The sequence below is a fragment of the Pieris brassicae genome, chromosome 9, assembly GCF_905147105.1.
Source record: "Pieris brassicae chromosome 9, ilPieBrab1.1, whole genome shotgun sequence".
Taxonomy (NCBI): Eukaryota; Metazoa; Arthropoda; class Insecta; order Lepidoptera; family Pieridae; genus Pieris; species Pieris brassicae.
The window spans coordinates 19198741-19217702 of NC_059673.1; the positions used below are offsets into that span (position 1 = coordinate 19198741).

The 18962-nt window shown below is 34.3% G+C and overlaps 1 protein-coding gene across 2 annotated transcripts in view; it reads right to left on the reverse strand.

The window, feature by feature from the left end:
• LOC123714675 (lachesin-like) overlaps positions 1-18962 on the reverse strand; it is a 39757-nt gene that overhangs the window by 8922 nt on the left and 11873 nt on the right. Inside the window, exons 1-4 of one of the 2 annotated variants that reach the window (XM_045669040.1) lie at positions 18532-18591; positions 15683-15789; positions 5569-5776; positions 3415-3576 (exon numbers count right to left, since the gene is read on the reverse strand). In XM_045669040.1, coding sequence (XP_045524996.1) covers positions 3415-3576; positions 5569-5749 — 343 coding nt within the window. In that variant the 5' untranslated portion in view covers positions 5750-5776; positions 15683-15789; positions 18532-18591. Of the gene's footprint in view, positions 1-3414; positions 3577-5568; positions 5777-15682; positions 15790-18531; positions 18592-18962 lie in introns of those variants that run through there. The other variant, XM_045669039.1, reaches the window with a different exon arrangement.

Consider the following 18962-nt stretch of genomic DNA (forward strand, 5'->3'; position numbering starts at 1 on the left):
ATGTCATATATCGTCATATTTCATGGTAAAGATCCCAGGTAATTACCACATTAGTTAATTGAATCACAAAACATGACTTGCGAGAAAGCTGCGCCGAAGTGCTTTTAAATTTTATCGTTTCTAAAATTGTATACATCGCGGAAATTTCCTAGAAATAATCGTCTAAATTAAATGTATCTTTGTAATAAATTCAATAGGTTCAAGTTAGTAGTTAGTAGTAATCGAATACTAATAACGTGTATTTATTAAACTTACTATACGTAGCATCATATGGTTTTGTGATGTTACATTCCTACGCGGCGACTAGCTTTGAACAAGAGCTGTCGGAGACATCAAAGGATATTGTGCATTGTTCAAATTTTTATTAGAGTAGGATAACCTATCATAACAAATCGATCGATCTACTTTATGTTGCATTTACGACGATCATTTTGTGTATGGAAATTATTATTTTATGACATACATATGTTCCTGTTAAATAAAACCGTCTTTAGAACAAAATGCACGTTTGGGACAAATACATTCTCAGGTTTTAATAAGAAAATTAGTAGTTTCCGAGACGATTTTTCCAATTTTTTTGGCGGCATATCACTTTAACGGTTAATATAAGTGATGTCTACGAAAATTATTTTTATTGTTAGCATACATTAATTCACCTTTTCTTGTACCTGTGTATTGGTGTTTCTACATCTAGGTTTTTAAGCTACTTCCAATATTATCACATCACTTAATAATTCATATTGGGATTTTACAAATGACAACTTTTTTATTCGTAAGACTTAATATTAATACGCGCACATAGGGGGTCGACACCTGCGCGTGGACGAATTACATTATAAACAAGAGACTGAGAAGTGAGAGGTCAAAATATAAATAGGGCCGGGCAGGGTATTTTGCCTACTATAACAATATTTGCCTTCCTTTCGCACTAAACAGCAACGTTTCTTGTAAATATGTTGTCAATATTATTTCTTTCTTGCAAATGGTAGTAGGTATACATAATATGTAGTAGAACACAAATTCTGTATGTAAAACTCTAAGAGTATATGTATTTTAAAGGTAATTTAGAACTTTATAATTTAATTTAAATCACAATATTACGATAGTTTGAAATGTATTGACATCGGGTCATTAGGACTGCGGTGGCGCGGCCCGTAATTAGCGGATAAATAAACGTGTGACGTCATAATTAGGGATAATTAATCGCGGAAATCACAGCTCTGATCAAAGAGTTTTTATATAATGCTGACTGAAATCTTTTAGCAAAGTTATATCAAAAATGTTAAATCGTAGGCACTAGGGGCAATTACCTTTTATAAACGTTATTTTATTGTTGGACGTAGTCACATTTTAGTTTCATAGTGGCTTCAAAATTAAGGTATTCGATCATTACGAGGCCCCAAAAAAATCTTATTATTTTACCGGTGGATGGAATCGTCCAGCGAAACTGTTTTGATACTCAAATTCTTTAATTCAACTGATGTAGAGCGTCCCGTGCGAGTATCTCGTAAATGAAAGTTCTTCCATCGATAAACTCCTAAACCTACGTGCAACCGTAGAATATGAAGGAGCATTAACCCATAATTTTGCTTTGATCTTCGATTTGCCAGCCAGTAATCTAATTTCGATCAAAGATATTTTACCGCTCGAACTTAAATTTTAACCATTTTAAGGAACACGATCCATACTGTCAGACAAATCAGTTTTAAAAATCATAGGAGAATTTTTGATCTTTTATTATTATTATTTTCTCTCTAGGTAGAGAATAATCACTATTTATTGCACACCCTTCGTATATACGTCATGTATAGCTATATATATGTCTCGGTAGATCCTTTAAGAGAGTAAGGTATTTTAAAAACAACATGCAAATGAGAATTTTGGGCGCGTAACTGTTTTGATAAATGTTAATGTAAAAGTTGTTTTATAACATTTACAGTTGCAATAAATGAAGCCAGACGACGCTGCATAGTTCAACAATGTAGCTTAGTTCAACATACAGTTCAGCTGTATGTCGGAAATATAAACAAAGATGTTAAAAGCCTATATACAGCGTAACAGCGGGCGTTGCAGTGCAACAGGAAATCTAAAGAAAGTTTGCTATAGCCATTGTTTTTTGTGTACATCAATATATGAATCGAGTATATTTTTAAAGATCTTAGTTAATTTATATTTAATCGTCACAATTGGATTCAACTACATAGTGATGTCAGATGCATAGATATTATCAGATCAGAACCTATAACTTAAAAACAATGACCACATCGTACATAAGCCCCGTTACAGATAATTAGCATGATCCTATTCACTGAAACATAATGGAGGTCTGAGGCAGATATATTATTTATGTAATAAAGTGTTAGGTAGAAAAGAGTTAAATTGGGAGGAGTCAAAATAATTAGTAAGGCATTTTTATCGGTACATAAATACATTAAGCTTCGGTTTTATGGAAAGTAACTAGCAGTTATTTAGTTAACTTTAACTCAATCATTGCCATGTTAGGTAACACCAATTAGCATACTCAACCTAAATAATATTGTAAACCTAGAATTCTGTTTGTGTTATTTCAGTTCTAAAACAACTGTAGCCAGACTAAAATAAATGTATATAATATTTTTCAACGTTGTTTATTTAATATTATTCATATTCTGTTGGTTTATTATGATAATGTTTAAATCTACATCAAAGGAATAAATACAATTCCCGCTGTTTTATCTCTACCTCTCTTCTCTAGTGTACGCGAATATCTAGTATAAATAAAAAGATCTTCCCATCTTTGCTTTGGCTAAACGTTTTCATTGTTTTCAAATCATTGAGTGAAGGACTTTTTCTTAATTGGTAATTATTTACTTTGCGGTGACAGAAATAGATACCTACAGGCGCAGTGTTCCTTAATAGTGTGATCTTAAATGTACTACTGTGTAGTACTGAGCCCGGGTAGTACTACTGATTTATTTATTTTTTAGCAATTAAAGTTGCTTGTTGTTTTTCAAAATCAGTATTTATTAGATTTAATTAACAAAAAACAAGAAAATATTTTGTTCTATCCTAATAAGAATCTTTAATTTCAGACATAATTAAACAATAGAAACGATTAACCTGGATGTGGAAATATAATTAGAATCGTCCCTTTGCTAATACTGCGTGTGACGGTGAGGATGACAGGTCCCAGCCGTGAAGTCATTGACCACAAGTGGACATTGGGGCTCGCTATTATATATTATATTTGACCCTATCACCCTTAATTTTATTGTTCGGCTAAATCCTAATTACTTAGTACCTTATGTCCATAATCGCAATGCGTATGTAATATGAAGCTAATTCGTTTGATAAATAATAATAATTATGTATAAAGGTTCTCTTTCATATGAGATATAATTTGTTTTTTTAAATCATAACATCTAAATTGTTTACCTTTCTTTCTCCTTTCAACAGAGATAGGTTGGCCATCCTCTCGTCTCCACATAATCTTCGGAGTGGGGAAACCATCGGCCTTGCACACCAGGCTTATATTTTGGTTTTCACGCACTGCTACAGCTGATTGGGTGCTTTCCTCGTCTAGGATATTGGGAGGGACTGTTGAAGGTAAAATTAATGAGTCAGCTAAAAATACTGTTTTTTAAATTATTATTATTTTATATTTATTTACAATAAACACAATCCTGTCCTAACAGTTGATCCAACAAGAATTTATAATCAATAAAAAAATTACAGACGAAACAAACATAGGAAATTAATTAAGAAAAGGGGTCAAAGAATTATATAATACAAAAAATTATTAATTAATTATTATAGTAGAACTTTTGTCAGTTCACCCAACGGACGATAAAAAAGGGTCCGTTAACAACAGCGACCATCCCACACTGTTTTGGTTTGTTTGTAACGTTTTTAGGAGTCGAGCTTTATTTTTGATTAGGTTAATTAACTTAGGGTTTACCATTCTGGATATTCACTGTAAAAATATACAACCATCTCATCTACGTCTAGTACGTAGTAGTAGTACTACCTCTAGTCTAGTATAAGAGATGATAATATACTTTATAAAAAGTATTGGTATATGCAACATATGAATTTGAGTACACGATTCATCATATAGAAGAATATCGTTGATGATGTGGTTCTAATCGCAGAGGAATGTGTAGAAATGGTATACCGAGTTATACAGCCGCGTTTGAGTATTTCGGCACAGAATTACACACCCAAAAATATGTAAATATACTCGTATCCAAACAAAATTCAGCCTCGATAAGTTTTGCTAGCTTTATTCATTTAGCGTTTGTTTGTACTAACATTGAATAACTTTAAAGGAAACGTTAAGTAAAATATTGTTAAAATTCTTGAAGCAAATCAAGTTAAACTGTGAAACTCAAACGTGTGCAAAATATTTGGTCCGCGAGCGTGAATTTAAAATTTGAAAGTGCCAACTTTTCCCTTGCGCACAGACTTACTCTTTTTAACTCTGCACGTTCAAATTTCGTCCGCACCTTGAAGGCCTTGCTTCAGCTATAATTAATCAACTTATTTATGAATTACCGAGTTCATGTAAAATTGTATTTGAAACTTTGATCTCACTAAAAACTCTATACTATAAACAAGCGTTATACTGAAAAAACGCTGTTAACAGTGCATTATATTTTGTTTCGTATTATATATTTGAAAGAGACTTCCACCAAACATTATTGCGTCCGAAATGAGCACCTATTTTCTACAAGTTAAATTAAAGATAAATGCAGCTTTTAGAAATCAAATCCATTTTTGTTTTGAGAAAATTGTATCGTTGTTAAAAACCTTCCCGATCGGCCGCTACCGTTGAAGCACCTTCCTATTTCCGATGCAATTGAAAGCACATAAAACTGACCCGTTTCAGAAATAAAAAAATGCCACTTAAAAGTTTCCTAAACCAAGCGAGCTGCCCAACGTGAAAGTGTATCAGTTGCTAAATATTGGGCCTAAACTGGAATGCTTTAAATACGAGGTGAGCTGAAGTTTTTATTACACATTGCCTTACAAATATGGTGATGCGGTAAAATAAATATTATTCGGCTGCGATATTTTTCCAGTGAGTTGGTTCCCGTCGGAATTGTTGCGTGAGCAAATTTATTTTTAAACAATTGTTCTTTATAATTTAACAGAAACATTCTGGCGCATCTATTATGTAATAATCTATGGGGGACTAATTGTGAAATACTACTATTAGTTTCGTTATTATATAATAGTACCTCTACGTCGGTATAGTATATATGTAGGTGCTAATCTTATAAAGAGGAAACATTTGTGTTTTTTATGTATGTTAAAAACATTTATTAACACTAAACCTAATGGACTGATTTAAAAAGTGTGTATCTAATAATCTGAAAGGAAGTAATTAAAAACTAAATTAATAAATCTTGTATGATAACAAATATACATCTATAGTCAGACTTAGTAGACTTTCCACTATCATCGATATCTACCGAGGGAAAACGTGGGGCATTGCTAGTATATATGCATATATATGCGGAGTTTGTATGTTCTGAGAACATTTATGAAGTTGGATCGTTTTTCTCTCTATAATGTAAAATTACTCACCAACAACTTGTAGGTAGCCCACTTGACTTATCATGGGATTGGTATTAACTTGACACATGTAGTAGCCGCGGTCCTCTTGCTGCACCTGGGTGACGTGCAGCAGCCACGTCATGGCGTTGTCGTGCGACACGCTGAAGCGCGCCAAACGCGTGATAACATGACGATGTATGGTTAGAATCATTTGACGATCTATATGAATCCATGCTACCTGCAACAAAATTCAGCTTCAAACCTAATAATTGACCAATAATTCATACAATAAGAAAACACTTAAGAAAAACACTTTTTGAACTTTTTTTAAAACTTATAATTATTTAAATAATTCTAAATTTTTTCCGACGTTTCGCGTGCTTTTCAGCGTGCGTGGTCACGGTGAAAAGACAACCGTCTTGGTGTCACAGTAGACAATACGACAAGACAATACTAAGAAAACACTTTTTAAACGGATTGAAGCTTTGTATTATTATTATAAACTTATAATTATTTATATAAAAGCTATGTTGACAAAAGACAATACAAAATTCATACAACAAAAAAAGCAATTATTTTTAAATGGATGAACTATTACTAAGGTAATAATAAAGATACACTTAAGTAAGGCCACAACTTGGGAAATTGAATTACAGCCACAAGTGAACGTGACAAAATAGCTTTTGATCTACGGTAAATGTCTCAAATCGGGATATCATTTTATTTATTAATTACGTCGTTAGGATAGGACTAGTCGTTTCCTCGTCACTCTAGTTACTGTGAGTGTCCTGCATTGGTCACGTTTATTAAATCAATTGTTAATCTATGTTTTCCGAAAACTTTACGTATAATTAAATGTTACAACTTTAGAATTGTGTACCATAGTAAATGTTTGAACTACATTTAATTACTAAAAACTTTGTACAATAGTATTTTGGGACTATGACTAGTTAACGCTTAGTTTAGCGAGTAGACGCCGGGCCTTAATTCGGAACACATAACTCCGCTCGTCCGATCTAATCCGAACTAAAACTAAACAAGTAAAGGCCATTGTTTGTCTGTAAGTGTCGTTAAATTCGCCAGTGACCGCAGACAGTGTCGCAGTGCGCACTGCGGGGCACTGCTAGTCAATACGTTGCATATTTTATGAGGATTCCCAACTACTCTATCTTTGCGATACTCCACAATCTACATTGCTAGTGTCAATTCCGAATCGAGACGCTGTGGAATTCACTTTGACTCTAAAAATGTATTTCGCTTCGCGGGAACTACTGAGTCAACGTAACATATTCAAACAGAGATACATTAATAGAAAATACAGTTAACGTGAGTAAACGATAACAGGCATAGCTGACATTCAGATCTATTAAAGAGAAAAGAGCATAGTCGAGAAGAAGTTTATTACGGCTCGGAAGTTGGTGCATGAGTTACGGGAGGAAGTGGGAACTGGGCGCAGAATTAATGGCTCCGTCGTCGATTATACAGCCATTAACATCACCTGGAGCTCGAATATTGAGTCGCTAAGCACCCTCATTTATATCCTGGACATCGTGCTAGGCTACGTGGATATTAATAGCACTTAATACACTTCGATAACTTGCAACGGAGAAATGCTCAAGAACTCGCCAATTGAAATACTTTTGGTACCTACATGACCTGCTGACTAGTGCTTTAAAAGTAAACTTCAATCATGTCAGTATATAATTTATCGAGTTCTCTTTTATTGGTAACAAGTTATAATTATAAATTATTTTCTCAGAAAGAGCTAGCAGAGCTCTTCTATTTCTAATTCCGAGCACACGGTAATGAATGTTCCTTCGAGTAAAATAATGACGTCTATCCAGAGTGTTTTGAGCGCAGAGGCAAGGGCCACAATTTACGAGCACTGCTCACTAAGTAATCGCATCGGAATAGCTTCCAGTTATAAAGAGATCTAAACTGTAATACTTTTTACTTGAGTGTTAAACACACTAATGAGACAACAACAAACCGAGAGAGTATGATTAAAAACATTTAAATGTTACGTTCTAGATATATAATATATTTTCTTTTTACGCCCGATTTATCACCGGAAATGGAAGAGGAATATTCAGGCTCGATCCGCAACAGGTTATGTGCGCACTGATGCATATTAAAGCGCACATAAAACTGAAAATAAATATTTTATATTTATCAGCATAAAAAATGTGGTTCAAAGTGGCTTCGACGTCACATATAGACCTCGTTTGCTATAACCAGGTTATGCTCAAAATGTATGCAAAATGATGATAAAATTATGAAAACTATCTTTGAATATTCTACGTGAATATTTAACGACCTTAATAAACCTATTTATACGTTTCACATACTATTTAATCTTAAATGTTTTATTTCTTTTTCTAGTACAGCGGCAATGTAAATAGAAATCTAAAGCCAAAAACTGATTTAATTTTGAATTTTTACATACATTTTTCTTAAATAAATTTGATCGCTTCTTACCCTACATAACACTGTTTCGTACGAATTATTTACTTGGGTTTTAAACCGAGCAACATTGTTGATGTCTTTGCTTTATGGCTAAACCTAATTATAAAGGCAAAAAGTCGAATGCCGGAGTTAAGTAAGTTGTTAAGCCTCTCGCCACATACTTAAGAGCAAATTCCTTTATCTCCCGCATTACCGCGACTTCGCGAACTCGCTAATGTGTCTGTGTTCTAACGCCGACTTATTGTGGTTACGCCTATTCTTGTTTATAACTTTTACAGTCTTGACAATTTAATCTTGGGACTTTATTTTAAACTTCTCTACTTTCATTTTCCAGTTTAGTCAAAAACCTGGTAATAAACAAATATCCTAAACAAAACTCTAACCTAAAAACTTTATCTTTTATGTAGGGTCATTTATTTGGCTCTCTATGCTCGTTTTATGTATTCGTACTAAATTCTCTTGTTGGTAATGTATTGCTGTTTCTATGTGTATTTTTAGTTTACATTAATACTGCTTAGATCTCTTCTAAATAAATAATTAAATATTACAATGTTTGGCTACTAGACTATCTAAACTATGAAAATATACTTTCTATTGAGGTAATTATCATGTTTATTTCAAAATCCAATCCTATACACAGGCGGAAAACCGCAACACGTAACGAACGTAGCTCTCAGCCCAAACACTCACAAACGAAACCTATCGGCAATCACATCATTATCTTTGTTTGCCAGCCTTTAATCAATTTAATCAACTTATAACTAACTATATAGTCCCTTATAAACGAGACGCCCAGTATTCTGAAACGTCTGAAATGTCTATTAGACGTAGTCAATCAGGAGTTAACCAGAAAGAATTACTTAGCGTTCACCATTACAATGAGTCGAGGCTTCCAAGTTCCAACGGCTCAATAAAAATTTAACACCAGATATAAATATTATTGGCTATATCCGTAAAGCAAAAGATTTATGTATATCACTTAACATATTAATAAAACGATAACACTCCAAATTCATTCCTTTAAATTGCTCCCGAACGTTCGAAGGCAATTCCAAAAGGAGGCATATAAAAACGCTCGCACCGTTTCGGTACTTGGCCGATGCATACCCTAATCAAATATAACTTTACCTGAACTATATCGATTCTACGAAAATAAATTGTAATCCGCCTTACCCTTTTAGATTTTTTTTTATAATTTTGAGGAATGGAAATAAAACATAAGTCTATCAAAATTGTGATAAAGCCCCGGTTCTCGCTATGGGCAATTTATAACTCTTCGGTTAAGAAGACCAAAGAAGGATGACACATTTTTTAAGCCAAGTCGCCAGTTCCTGGTAAATAAATGGTATATGGTTGTGGAACAGGAGTATATAGGTTTTTTTAATGTAAAAGAGGCAACCGGGCAGGAGGCTCAGGTGATGTTAAGTGAAACCGCCGCCCATGGACACTCACATTGCCAGAAGGCTCGCGAGTGGGTTGCCGGCTTTTTAAGTCGGATTGATTTGGGGGAAAACTTCAGTGAGCAGCTGGTTCCACATAGTGGTGGTGCGCGGCAAAAACTGTCTCAAGAAACGCTCAGTTGTTGAACAACGGACATGGAGGTAAAACGGATGGTATTTTGGATTCTGCCTTGACGTCCGATGAAAGGTAAAGGCGCCACTGTTTGTATGGGTGAATGGTAAGGCTAAATCACTATGAAGACAGACAAACAAAAAATATAATTTATTATCTTCGGTATAAAACGTCGAAGAGATTTACGTAAATTTATGCAATCTAATACGTAACAAGAATCTTCACAATTAGTATGTTTTATTAAAAATATTAAAAATCGTTTTGCGAACTAAATAATAGTACGACCAATCTAATTTTCAATGTCAATGAAATATAGTATAATGAAACCGCGAGAGTTAAATAAAAACGTAATTAAGCCTGGTACGAGCCCCAGAAGACGCATATCATCGTGAAAATCCGCCGTAAAATCAACCCTTTCCATTACTTTAAAATTCCGAGTGGCTCAAGTATTTACGAGACGCCAGTTTCTAGATAATAGGTCTCATAAAATAAAACAAATTATTAGTGCCGTGGTATATTCATGAATAAGTTAATTCCGTCAGTGCAATATTTGTTTAAGAGAGTCTCTACACTTTGTCGCCGTTCGTAATTTTAATTAATGAAACTTCCTTGAACAATCACTTCATTTTATATTTAGGTTCTTTTTTCCTAAATGTACAGCCGAGGCACCCATCATAGACTCAATTAGATATTTAATATTCTATCGCATCAATCTATATATATATATATATATATAGGATAGCCGTGTCAGTTACATTTGGCTGATAATTCGTGGGAAGGTAGCTCGGAACCAGAAGACGGACATAGAATGACTGTTAAACGCAATTTTATCTATTGTTAAGTATGACTGAAAATTTGACAATTAGAAGTGTTGAAGTTGAGCAGTTGATGTTTTTATACCGAGTTTCTATTGGCTTATCGTGCCAATATTATCAGCAATGCCAGGATCAAGACGATCAAATGTTTCCCGACAAAGCCGTAATTAATGGGTGGATCGAATTTGATGAGAGTTAAAATGGAATCGGGAATATAATATATCTAATTAGATGTTATTTGTTTATTTAAGTTTAAAATTTTGTATTTAATGTGTACAGGACATCTGTCGGGTGCGCTATTTGCGAATAAATAAAGATTGAAAAAAAAGAATTTGACTATTATTGATTTTACAATAATAATTACAGATAAGAACATGCGTGTTTCGTATGATCAGTTTTTATTCAGTACCAACAGATAAATAATCCTCGCCGAGGCTCCGATATTTTCCAGCTGTCTGCCCTCAATGATTATGTATGACCCGTTACAGTATATTCGTCCGTGAAATTCTTCATATTCTTTATTGATAAAATTTTTAATTCATCTACTTCATGGGCATTCAACTGGTAGAAAAAGAACTTAACGTTTGGAGTATACAAAACAATGGCTTATTTTCCTATAACGCCTAGGTGGGACAGAGGGCTCAGCTCAGCTCAGCTCAGCTTTCTTGATTCAAGAACATAACTTCAGATCTTGGAGAACTTAACTCATGCCTCGGTCACAACTGAGCGTCACCAAGATTGTGTCGGGCAGCCGAACAATATAATAGGTATATATTCTTTCCTAATTATAATTTGGACGAACAAATTTATCCGCCTCTTATATAATTGCGAAATTGCTGCACGCAAGGATGTGTTGAGTTGACAACATAAGAACCGATGAGTATTATGTGCTGACATATAATGGTGAGTAAACAAGCAATTATCAATTACAGTAGTCTATTTAGCTAACGCACACAGTTTGGATGGTCGCGAACAAACGTGTATCGCCCCATTCGCGTGAATTAGTCCCTCCCTCCCGGTTTAATTAGTGCAGGGGTGAAATTTGACACCCTGTTTATTCCTCCGACAACTTATCGCCCTGCTCTGCTTTGCGGTTTTGGCAGTTTCACTCTAATCAATTACAACTCAAAAATAACAAGGCTGAAGTTATGTTAATAATTTAGTTACAAATCATATTAATCTTGAGCAGTGTTTGCTCGTTGCCCGGCACGAATGGACTGTCTATCTATGTACTATTTAACATTCACTCGAACCGTGAAGGAAAACATCATGAGGAAACATACCTTTCACCTGCCTATTAGATTGACAAATGATCATGAAACAGATACAAAAATCTGAGGCCCAGATCTAAGCGCTACTGGTTTTTTATTTTTTTAATATAGAGATGTCGTTGAAATAATATACACTAATAAAACACCAGCGGACACAATCTGGTCTATGACTACGTTGAACGAACATACCATAAAACGTAAAAAAAATTGAATGAAATCAATATAATCCGCAAAACCATATAGCGCATACACCTACAATCCGCGACGCACAAATGGGTCAAATTCGTGTCCGAATGGGGAGTGGAACAGTATGTGGTGTGAAGTACAATAGCATCGTTTCAATACATTTAATTGTGCCTTGTTATAAAGAACAATTAAGCGAAGAATAAGCGTCAATTTGACACCTTTTGTCTCGGATCCAACCAGAATATTTATACAATGAATTATTCTGCTTTTCATTTATTTAAGTCATCTCGGTGTTTGATTTAGTTTTACGTTTCAAATATTGATAAATTACAACAAAAAGTAGCCTAAAATTCCTATTTATACTTCAAGGAATATTGCATACAAGAGCCCATTATATTAACTGATAATAAACACCATTTAACTTTAGTGAAATATTTGTAAGTGGCCGCGGAAATATCTGCCTCAAATAGCTTAAAGCTAAATTATAAACGGATAAGCGGAAATCTGTAATTATTATCTAAACGACAACGTCCGACGCTCATGAATAATTTAATTGGCTGCATTGCTACGTCCAGGTTCACATGGAATTGTTTCAGCATTAAATACACCACCGTAACGTTTAGATACCCCGACGTGGAATTTATTTGCAAGTTCGATCGAGTTTTGAACAACTGACGTACGCTTTACAGTCAGATTGCAAAATAGCTTTGGGTTATACTCAAACATTCCACGAGACTCATTTCAAGCCTCTGTTTTTCGATCAACCATCATAATTATTATGATTTTAAAATAAATTTACATATTCAATTAGTTATTGTTAATTCGACTTTTATAATGCGAATGAATATCAGAAAGTAGCGTTGTTTGCGCTGACAGCTAAAACGTGTGGCGATTGTCAGTTAAATTTTGACATGCACGCCCATTTTGATTCGAGGATATAGCTTCCAAGCGTAGTCAAACTTCGAAATAATTATCGTAGATTTAGCCGACGAGATTCGGCCATGAATAAAACAATAAAGCAGTAGTAACATGTAGATGCTTCAGTGCCCCGTTAAACTCGAGGGAAATCTACCGACAATACAGCACTGATTTATTCGCCATTTTTTAACAATATAGACCATTGTAATTACTATTCACTTGGGTCCTTTACCTTTAGCCACTAACAAATAATATCGCATTTCTTGAGTACCATAAATTTCTAGCATATTCAATATGAGTTAGGTACTTTGGATTTTTTAAACAACATCATTCCAATGACGAATTGCTAAGTGTGATGCGTATTAAATCACGAATCTATTAATAAAAATATCACAGCACTAAGAACAACATATTTATTAATTTATAAGTTCTAAAATAATATGCATTTAAAAAAAAAGCTTTAAGTAAATAGAAACTTAGACCTCATTAAGAGCGTGACATAAAAAGGCAATCGGCACATCTTAGACTGAAATGGTTTATTATTTATTGCAATTTATTGAAAGATGCTAGTGTCACGTGACACTAGCATCACACAGAGTATAGGGAGGCACGTCTGGAGTAGACGATCGCTGGTTGACAAGTCTGCCTCTGGGAAATCTTCACTAAACTAGACAGTTTATTGCTAACGGTTAAATAAAACCTTCGAGCGGACTTTTAATATCACTATATGGACTGCTCCTTGTTTCTCGTTGCTGCGACATCAACACCTCAATCGGTGGTTTAGTTGCCCCGAGATGCACACTATGTATATATAATACCTAGGTAACACTGAAAATGTTTAGAAAATGAAAAGCGGCTTAATGTAGAAAGTTGCCAATACTTATATTGTTTTTCGACGTCATCTCCATTCCTCTCTACACATCGGCGCATTCGATGAAACCACAGAGAAAAGCAGTGGGCCCATGCTTCCTTGGCGGTCTCTTCTATGGCATTTTCGTCTTTCACCGCATCTTCGGGGCTCGTGAAAACAATACTTCGAATTTTATCTTTAGTTCCTGGGTATAAATGAAAGTCACAGGGCGCCAGGTCAAGACTGTATGTCAGATAATTCATTATATCGACACCTGCCATAGTCAAACATTCACCAGTCCATGCGATGGTGTTTCTGGTCGTCGGTTAAAGTATGTGGAATTCATCTGGTACAGAGCTTCCTGACGCCTAAATGTTCGTGTAATATTTTTTGAACTTGCCATAATATTTTTTGAACATATCAATGCCTAGGCTTGCCCATATCTGCTGATAGGTCACTCTTTTATCTTCCGCTATCATGCGTCGCATAGAACTGATGTTATCTTCAGTGGTCGCTTTTAAAGTAAGTCCCTCACGCGGATCATCATTGAGATTGCTGCGTCCACGCTTAAACTCGTTAAACCAATTGTAAATAGTGGCACGAGATGGGGCTTCAGTAAGAAATGCTAATCGCAGCCTATCATAGCTTTGTTGTTGAGTAAGCTCACAACGAAAGTTATAATAAATCATGTACCGAAAATTTTCTCGCGTTAGGTTTATTTTCACGTGTAACAGGAGTTTTAGATTTGCCGCCAATTCACAAAAACAAATGACAAATGAATGCAATATTACCAAAGAGTTCCAAAATTGAAATTCAAAAAGTTTTCATTAGCAATGTTTTTCAAAGTTTACACTCAAGAAGTATTACAACAGCACATCCGAGCTCATTACAGAAAATATTCAATTGTCTTAATAAAGATTTTGGTACACACGAACGCGATAAACGCTAATAATTATTCAACGCTTATATTTGATTTATTTTTACATTATAAGTTTTAGATATTTGCCACATAATTAGATAAAATCCTTTTTCATTGTCTACATATATTTTAACTGTAGTGTTTTCTTAAAACAAACTATAAATAAATAAAGTAACAATTATTTATTGTGGAAATAAATATAGTCTACAGACATTAAGAGTATATTTATTTTTCCTTTTCAATATTAGTAATTATTTACAGTCTTTTATTCTCCATATGGATGCAATACATTATAATTTTATTATAGTTTAAAAATAATAAATGTGTTTCGTTACAGTTATATAAGGCAACGATTGTTAAAAGAAATAAATAGTTAATCTTCGACGCGTGGAGAAATAAAACAGTATTGTTATAATCTGCAATAAGTTAGGTGTGATCTGAATAACGACGCAATTTCAATAGTGAATGTATATTGCGGGGTTAGTAAGTGCTATTTATTGGTTTCAATAAACCACTCGTTCAATGGATTTTTTCCTTATATTTATGAGATCCCGCAATTTGAATTTGAATGAGACCTTATGAATATAAGTTTTATAATACGTTCCAAGCTATTTCACTCCCAAGACATTCATAGTAAGATATCTTTTGTAATTCTGTTTTTGAGGAATCACAGCTGTTTCTTTATCCGCATCAAGGATAGTACAAGTCATACTGCACTAAACTACAATATTCACTTAGGTTCAATAAATGTGTCGGAGAATGAATATTTTAAAATTCCCGCCACTCTGAAGTTAGTCGTAGGATTCGGTGTGGTATGGTAAGGTAGACTGTCAACGTTGACAATTGACAATGCCTAGTCTGTGTGATCTACCAAATGTCAGTGGCGCGACTGTTTCGTGGCAGTAAGTGAATTCTTTAGTCACTTGAGTTTCGAACGTCGCCTGCGCCGGACGTGCGCACTGACTGTGTTATAATGTCGGACGACGGTAGTAACACCAATTTTGCAATTATTAATCGCGTTGAATGTGCGACAAATGTTTAAAGTTAATATTGATTAAGTAAAATTATTGTAAATGACGATGGCACAAAGGGCCATGTTACAATTGGCCATTACAAGCTGTTTTGTTTAATAATTGCCTTACGTTACCTTATAATTGCCAAGATGTTCCACTACACAGGGTAAGTTCGCATCACGACCGAGCGCAACCGTCACATTCGGGATGGGCTCCGAGAAACGAGGCTCCTCCGTTAGAACTGAAACAGTACAAGTTAAAGTGATTAATTAGGTATTTAGTAGAATACTATTTTTTTATTTTTTATTTTATTTTTATTAAATAGGGGGCAAACGGGCAGGAGGCTCACCTGATGTTAAGTGATACCGCCGCCCATGGACACTCTCAATGCCAGAGGGCTCGCGAGTGCGTTGCCGGCCTTTTAAGAATTTGTACGCTCTTTTCTTGAAGGACCCTAAGTCGAATTGGTTCGGAAATACTTCAGTGGACTTACTATTACTTACTTCAAACTAGACTTTACTTTTAATAATTTTTAATAAATATAGTGTATAATAAAACATTTCATGTATATAATTAATTAATTATTAATGCTATGCGATGATTAGCTATGATATGCTAATTAATGCTGAAGGTAACGTAACTCTGACGGTTTTAGTAATCGCCATGGTTATACTAAGACAACTGATTGAGAAGATTTTTAAAAATCACTGTAATACTCAGAGACTGCCAACAGATGAAATTCACAGTTACTAGGTTCCTTATTGTATGATGTACTTTAATCATTCATTCTAGATTTAATACGAGATTTTAATATTGAGTTAAAATTATATTCTAAAAATAGACTTGATACTCTCTATTGAACGCCTCTGGCGATCGATGGTCGACAAATCAGATCTCTGCCTTATTCCAAAATGTGGCGTTGGGAAAAAAACATAAACCACATATAAGTGGCATAAATTTAAACTTGTCCTTCAAGTGTTGCTGAAAAGCATATAATATTGTTCATTCAATTACAAAAAATGATGTAGAATTAGGAATTCCTTTCTTCCAATTCTTGAACATTAACAAACTGACACTCATATGACTGTTCCATATTTTAATAGCATACTGAAGATGCATCAGCTCACAAGAATAATATAATTATGGGAAGAGGTGTAAATAGTATTTAAAATGTTGTTTTATACCAATAAATCAGATTGGAATATTGCTCTATCTTATTCATTTCTCGCTTCCGCTCAAAGTGACAAAGACTCCTTCAAGCCGTTAATTATCTTGAGCCTGCTCGATAGCTTTAAGATAGTCCCACCACCTTGAACCTTTGATCCTACCTATAGATCCAACTTTTACCTTAGGTGTCTTGGTGCAGACATCCCGTGCTTATTCATATATTTATATATTCACTATTTATGTGTTAGGGTACATCTGGAGAGCTTAGGGATCTGTAAAGTTTTTAGCTTACCTCTCAGCCTTTCATATATTTAGTAATCTAATGCAGCTTGGTAACCCATACACTAGATATACTATACAGATACTGCTAACATTTTATACTTATAAATTTAAACACAATTTTCACAGTCCACTAGCTGACAAACTGTTCACCATGCTAACTGAGCATATATTGTTATTGAGGGTTTAAAATGTTTATTACGGGATATAAGACACAGGTGTCACTTATTCCACATCATTAAATTTGTATCGCTACATCCCTACTCATCGGCACAGAAGACAAAGGGTGTAAGCTGAGAGAAAAAGCTAGCCTAAAGAACTCTCTGTACTCTGTTAAAAAGCAAATCATCAAACAACACTTATTTTAAAACAAATATTGCAAATTTATTAGAAGTAGCCTGTCTAGCACTACTCCCAGGCCCTTTTATCAACTACATAATCGTTAACTTTATAGAAAGACTTTTTACACAGCTTTTTTTTAATACACCTCTTAAATTTATTAAAAGGCAGAGATAAAAGATATCAAAAAAGAATGACTAACTTTATATATTGGGAAATTGCAGCCTGCGATTGTTCCGAGTATTTCTATTCTAGTAAACTTATTACTATTTTTGTAATGGTAATTGTAATTTGAAAAGTAAGTATATTAATTTCTTTGAATTTAGTCCTCAGAAATTCCCTACATTTTAAATTATAGGTTGCACGAATAGCCCTCCTCTGCAGGATGAAAATCAAGTCTAGCTGTATCGACATCAGTCAGTGAGCGAAGGTTTATAACCGCGTAAGCTGCAGAACTAAGTCTATTCGCCAATTTGTTAATATGAGTTGTGAAGAAGTTTTGAATCCATGGTGATTTCAAGAAAAACAGTTATATCATCCAGACCTAATACCTCGTGATTTATAATTAGTCTAGAACCGATAACCCATGCATTTTTTGCACAAAATTTAATGCATTTAGTTTTTTTTGCAATAAGCAGAAAGTTATTTATACTAAACCAATGGACAATCGAAGAGAGAGCATTGTTCACATCATCAAGTTTTGTTACTTCGTCGTTTCATTTTAAAAATCAAGGATGTATCATCAGCGAACAATATTATGTGACGTTTTTTACTCTACCATGAAAGGTACATCAACTATATAAATAAGAAAGAGGATAGGCCGACCCAGAGGACCACTTACCATTCACTTCAACCTTTTGAGTTCTACCGTGTAGGAAGTCAGAAGATTCAGTGCAGTATGCTTGATGCCATAGTGACGGAGTACATAAATTGGTCTAAAGATATTGGGGTCAGACACTACTGCATTACTACCTGCTTTAAATAATGGAATTACCGTACTATGTTTTATTAGATTGGGAAACTCGCCACTTTCAATGCAATTGTTAAAAATTATATCTAAATGAAGAGCAATTATATCAATTCTGCTACTAATTACTTTTACATAAATACCCCAGAGATCGGTAGTGTTTTTAATGTCTCTGCTTTTAAATATATCAACTATATCGTCGGCACAAATGGGTCGGAATGTAAAACTGACCTTGCACTCGTTTATATTATCTTTGAGCAACGATTCAACGAAGGCGGGAGATGATCGAAGAGATTTAGTAGTCGAAACTGGAATGTTATAAAAGTACTTATCAAAAGCAATCGTTATCAATAATTCCTTGATTCCAGAGAAACAAAACATCAACTTGTTCAGATGTTATTATTGCATGTGCATAGAATACAATCTTGACTCAATTCTAAATCAATGCTTAATATACAACTTAAAATACGGACCTTAGATTAGACGTAAGCCACAAACCACAAAATTCCAAAGTCTCAACTATTAACGTGAAACCTGAATTGATTGACACCGCACCTAATATAGACGAAGTTGTTCAAAGACACGCTGCGAGATATGAGCGAGATTTAATTACTGAAGTTACCACCCTTCAAAATATTGTCTTCATTAGACTGCTCCCTTTG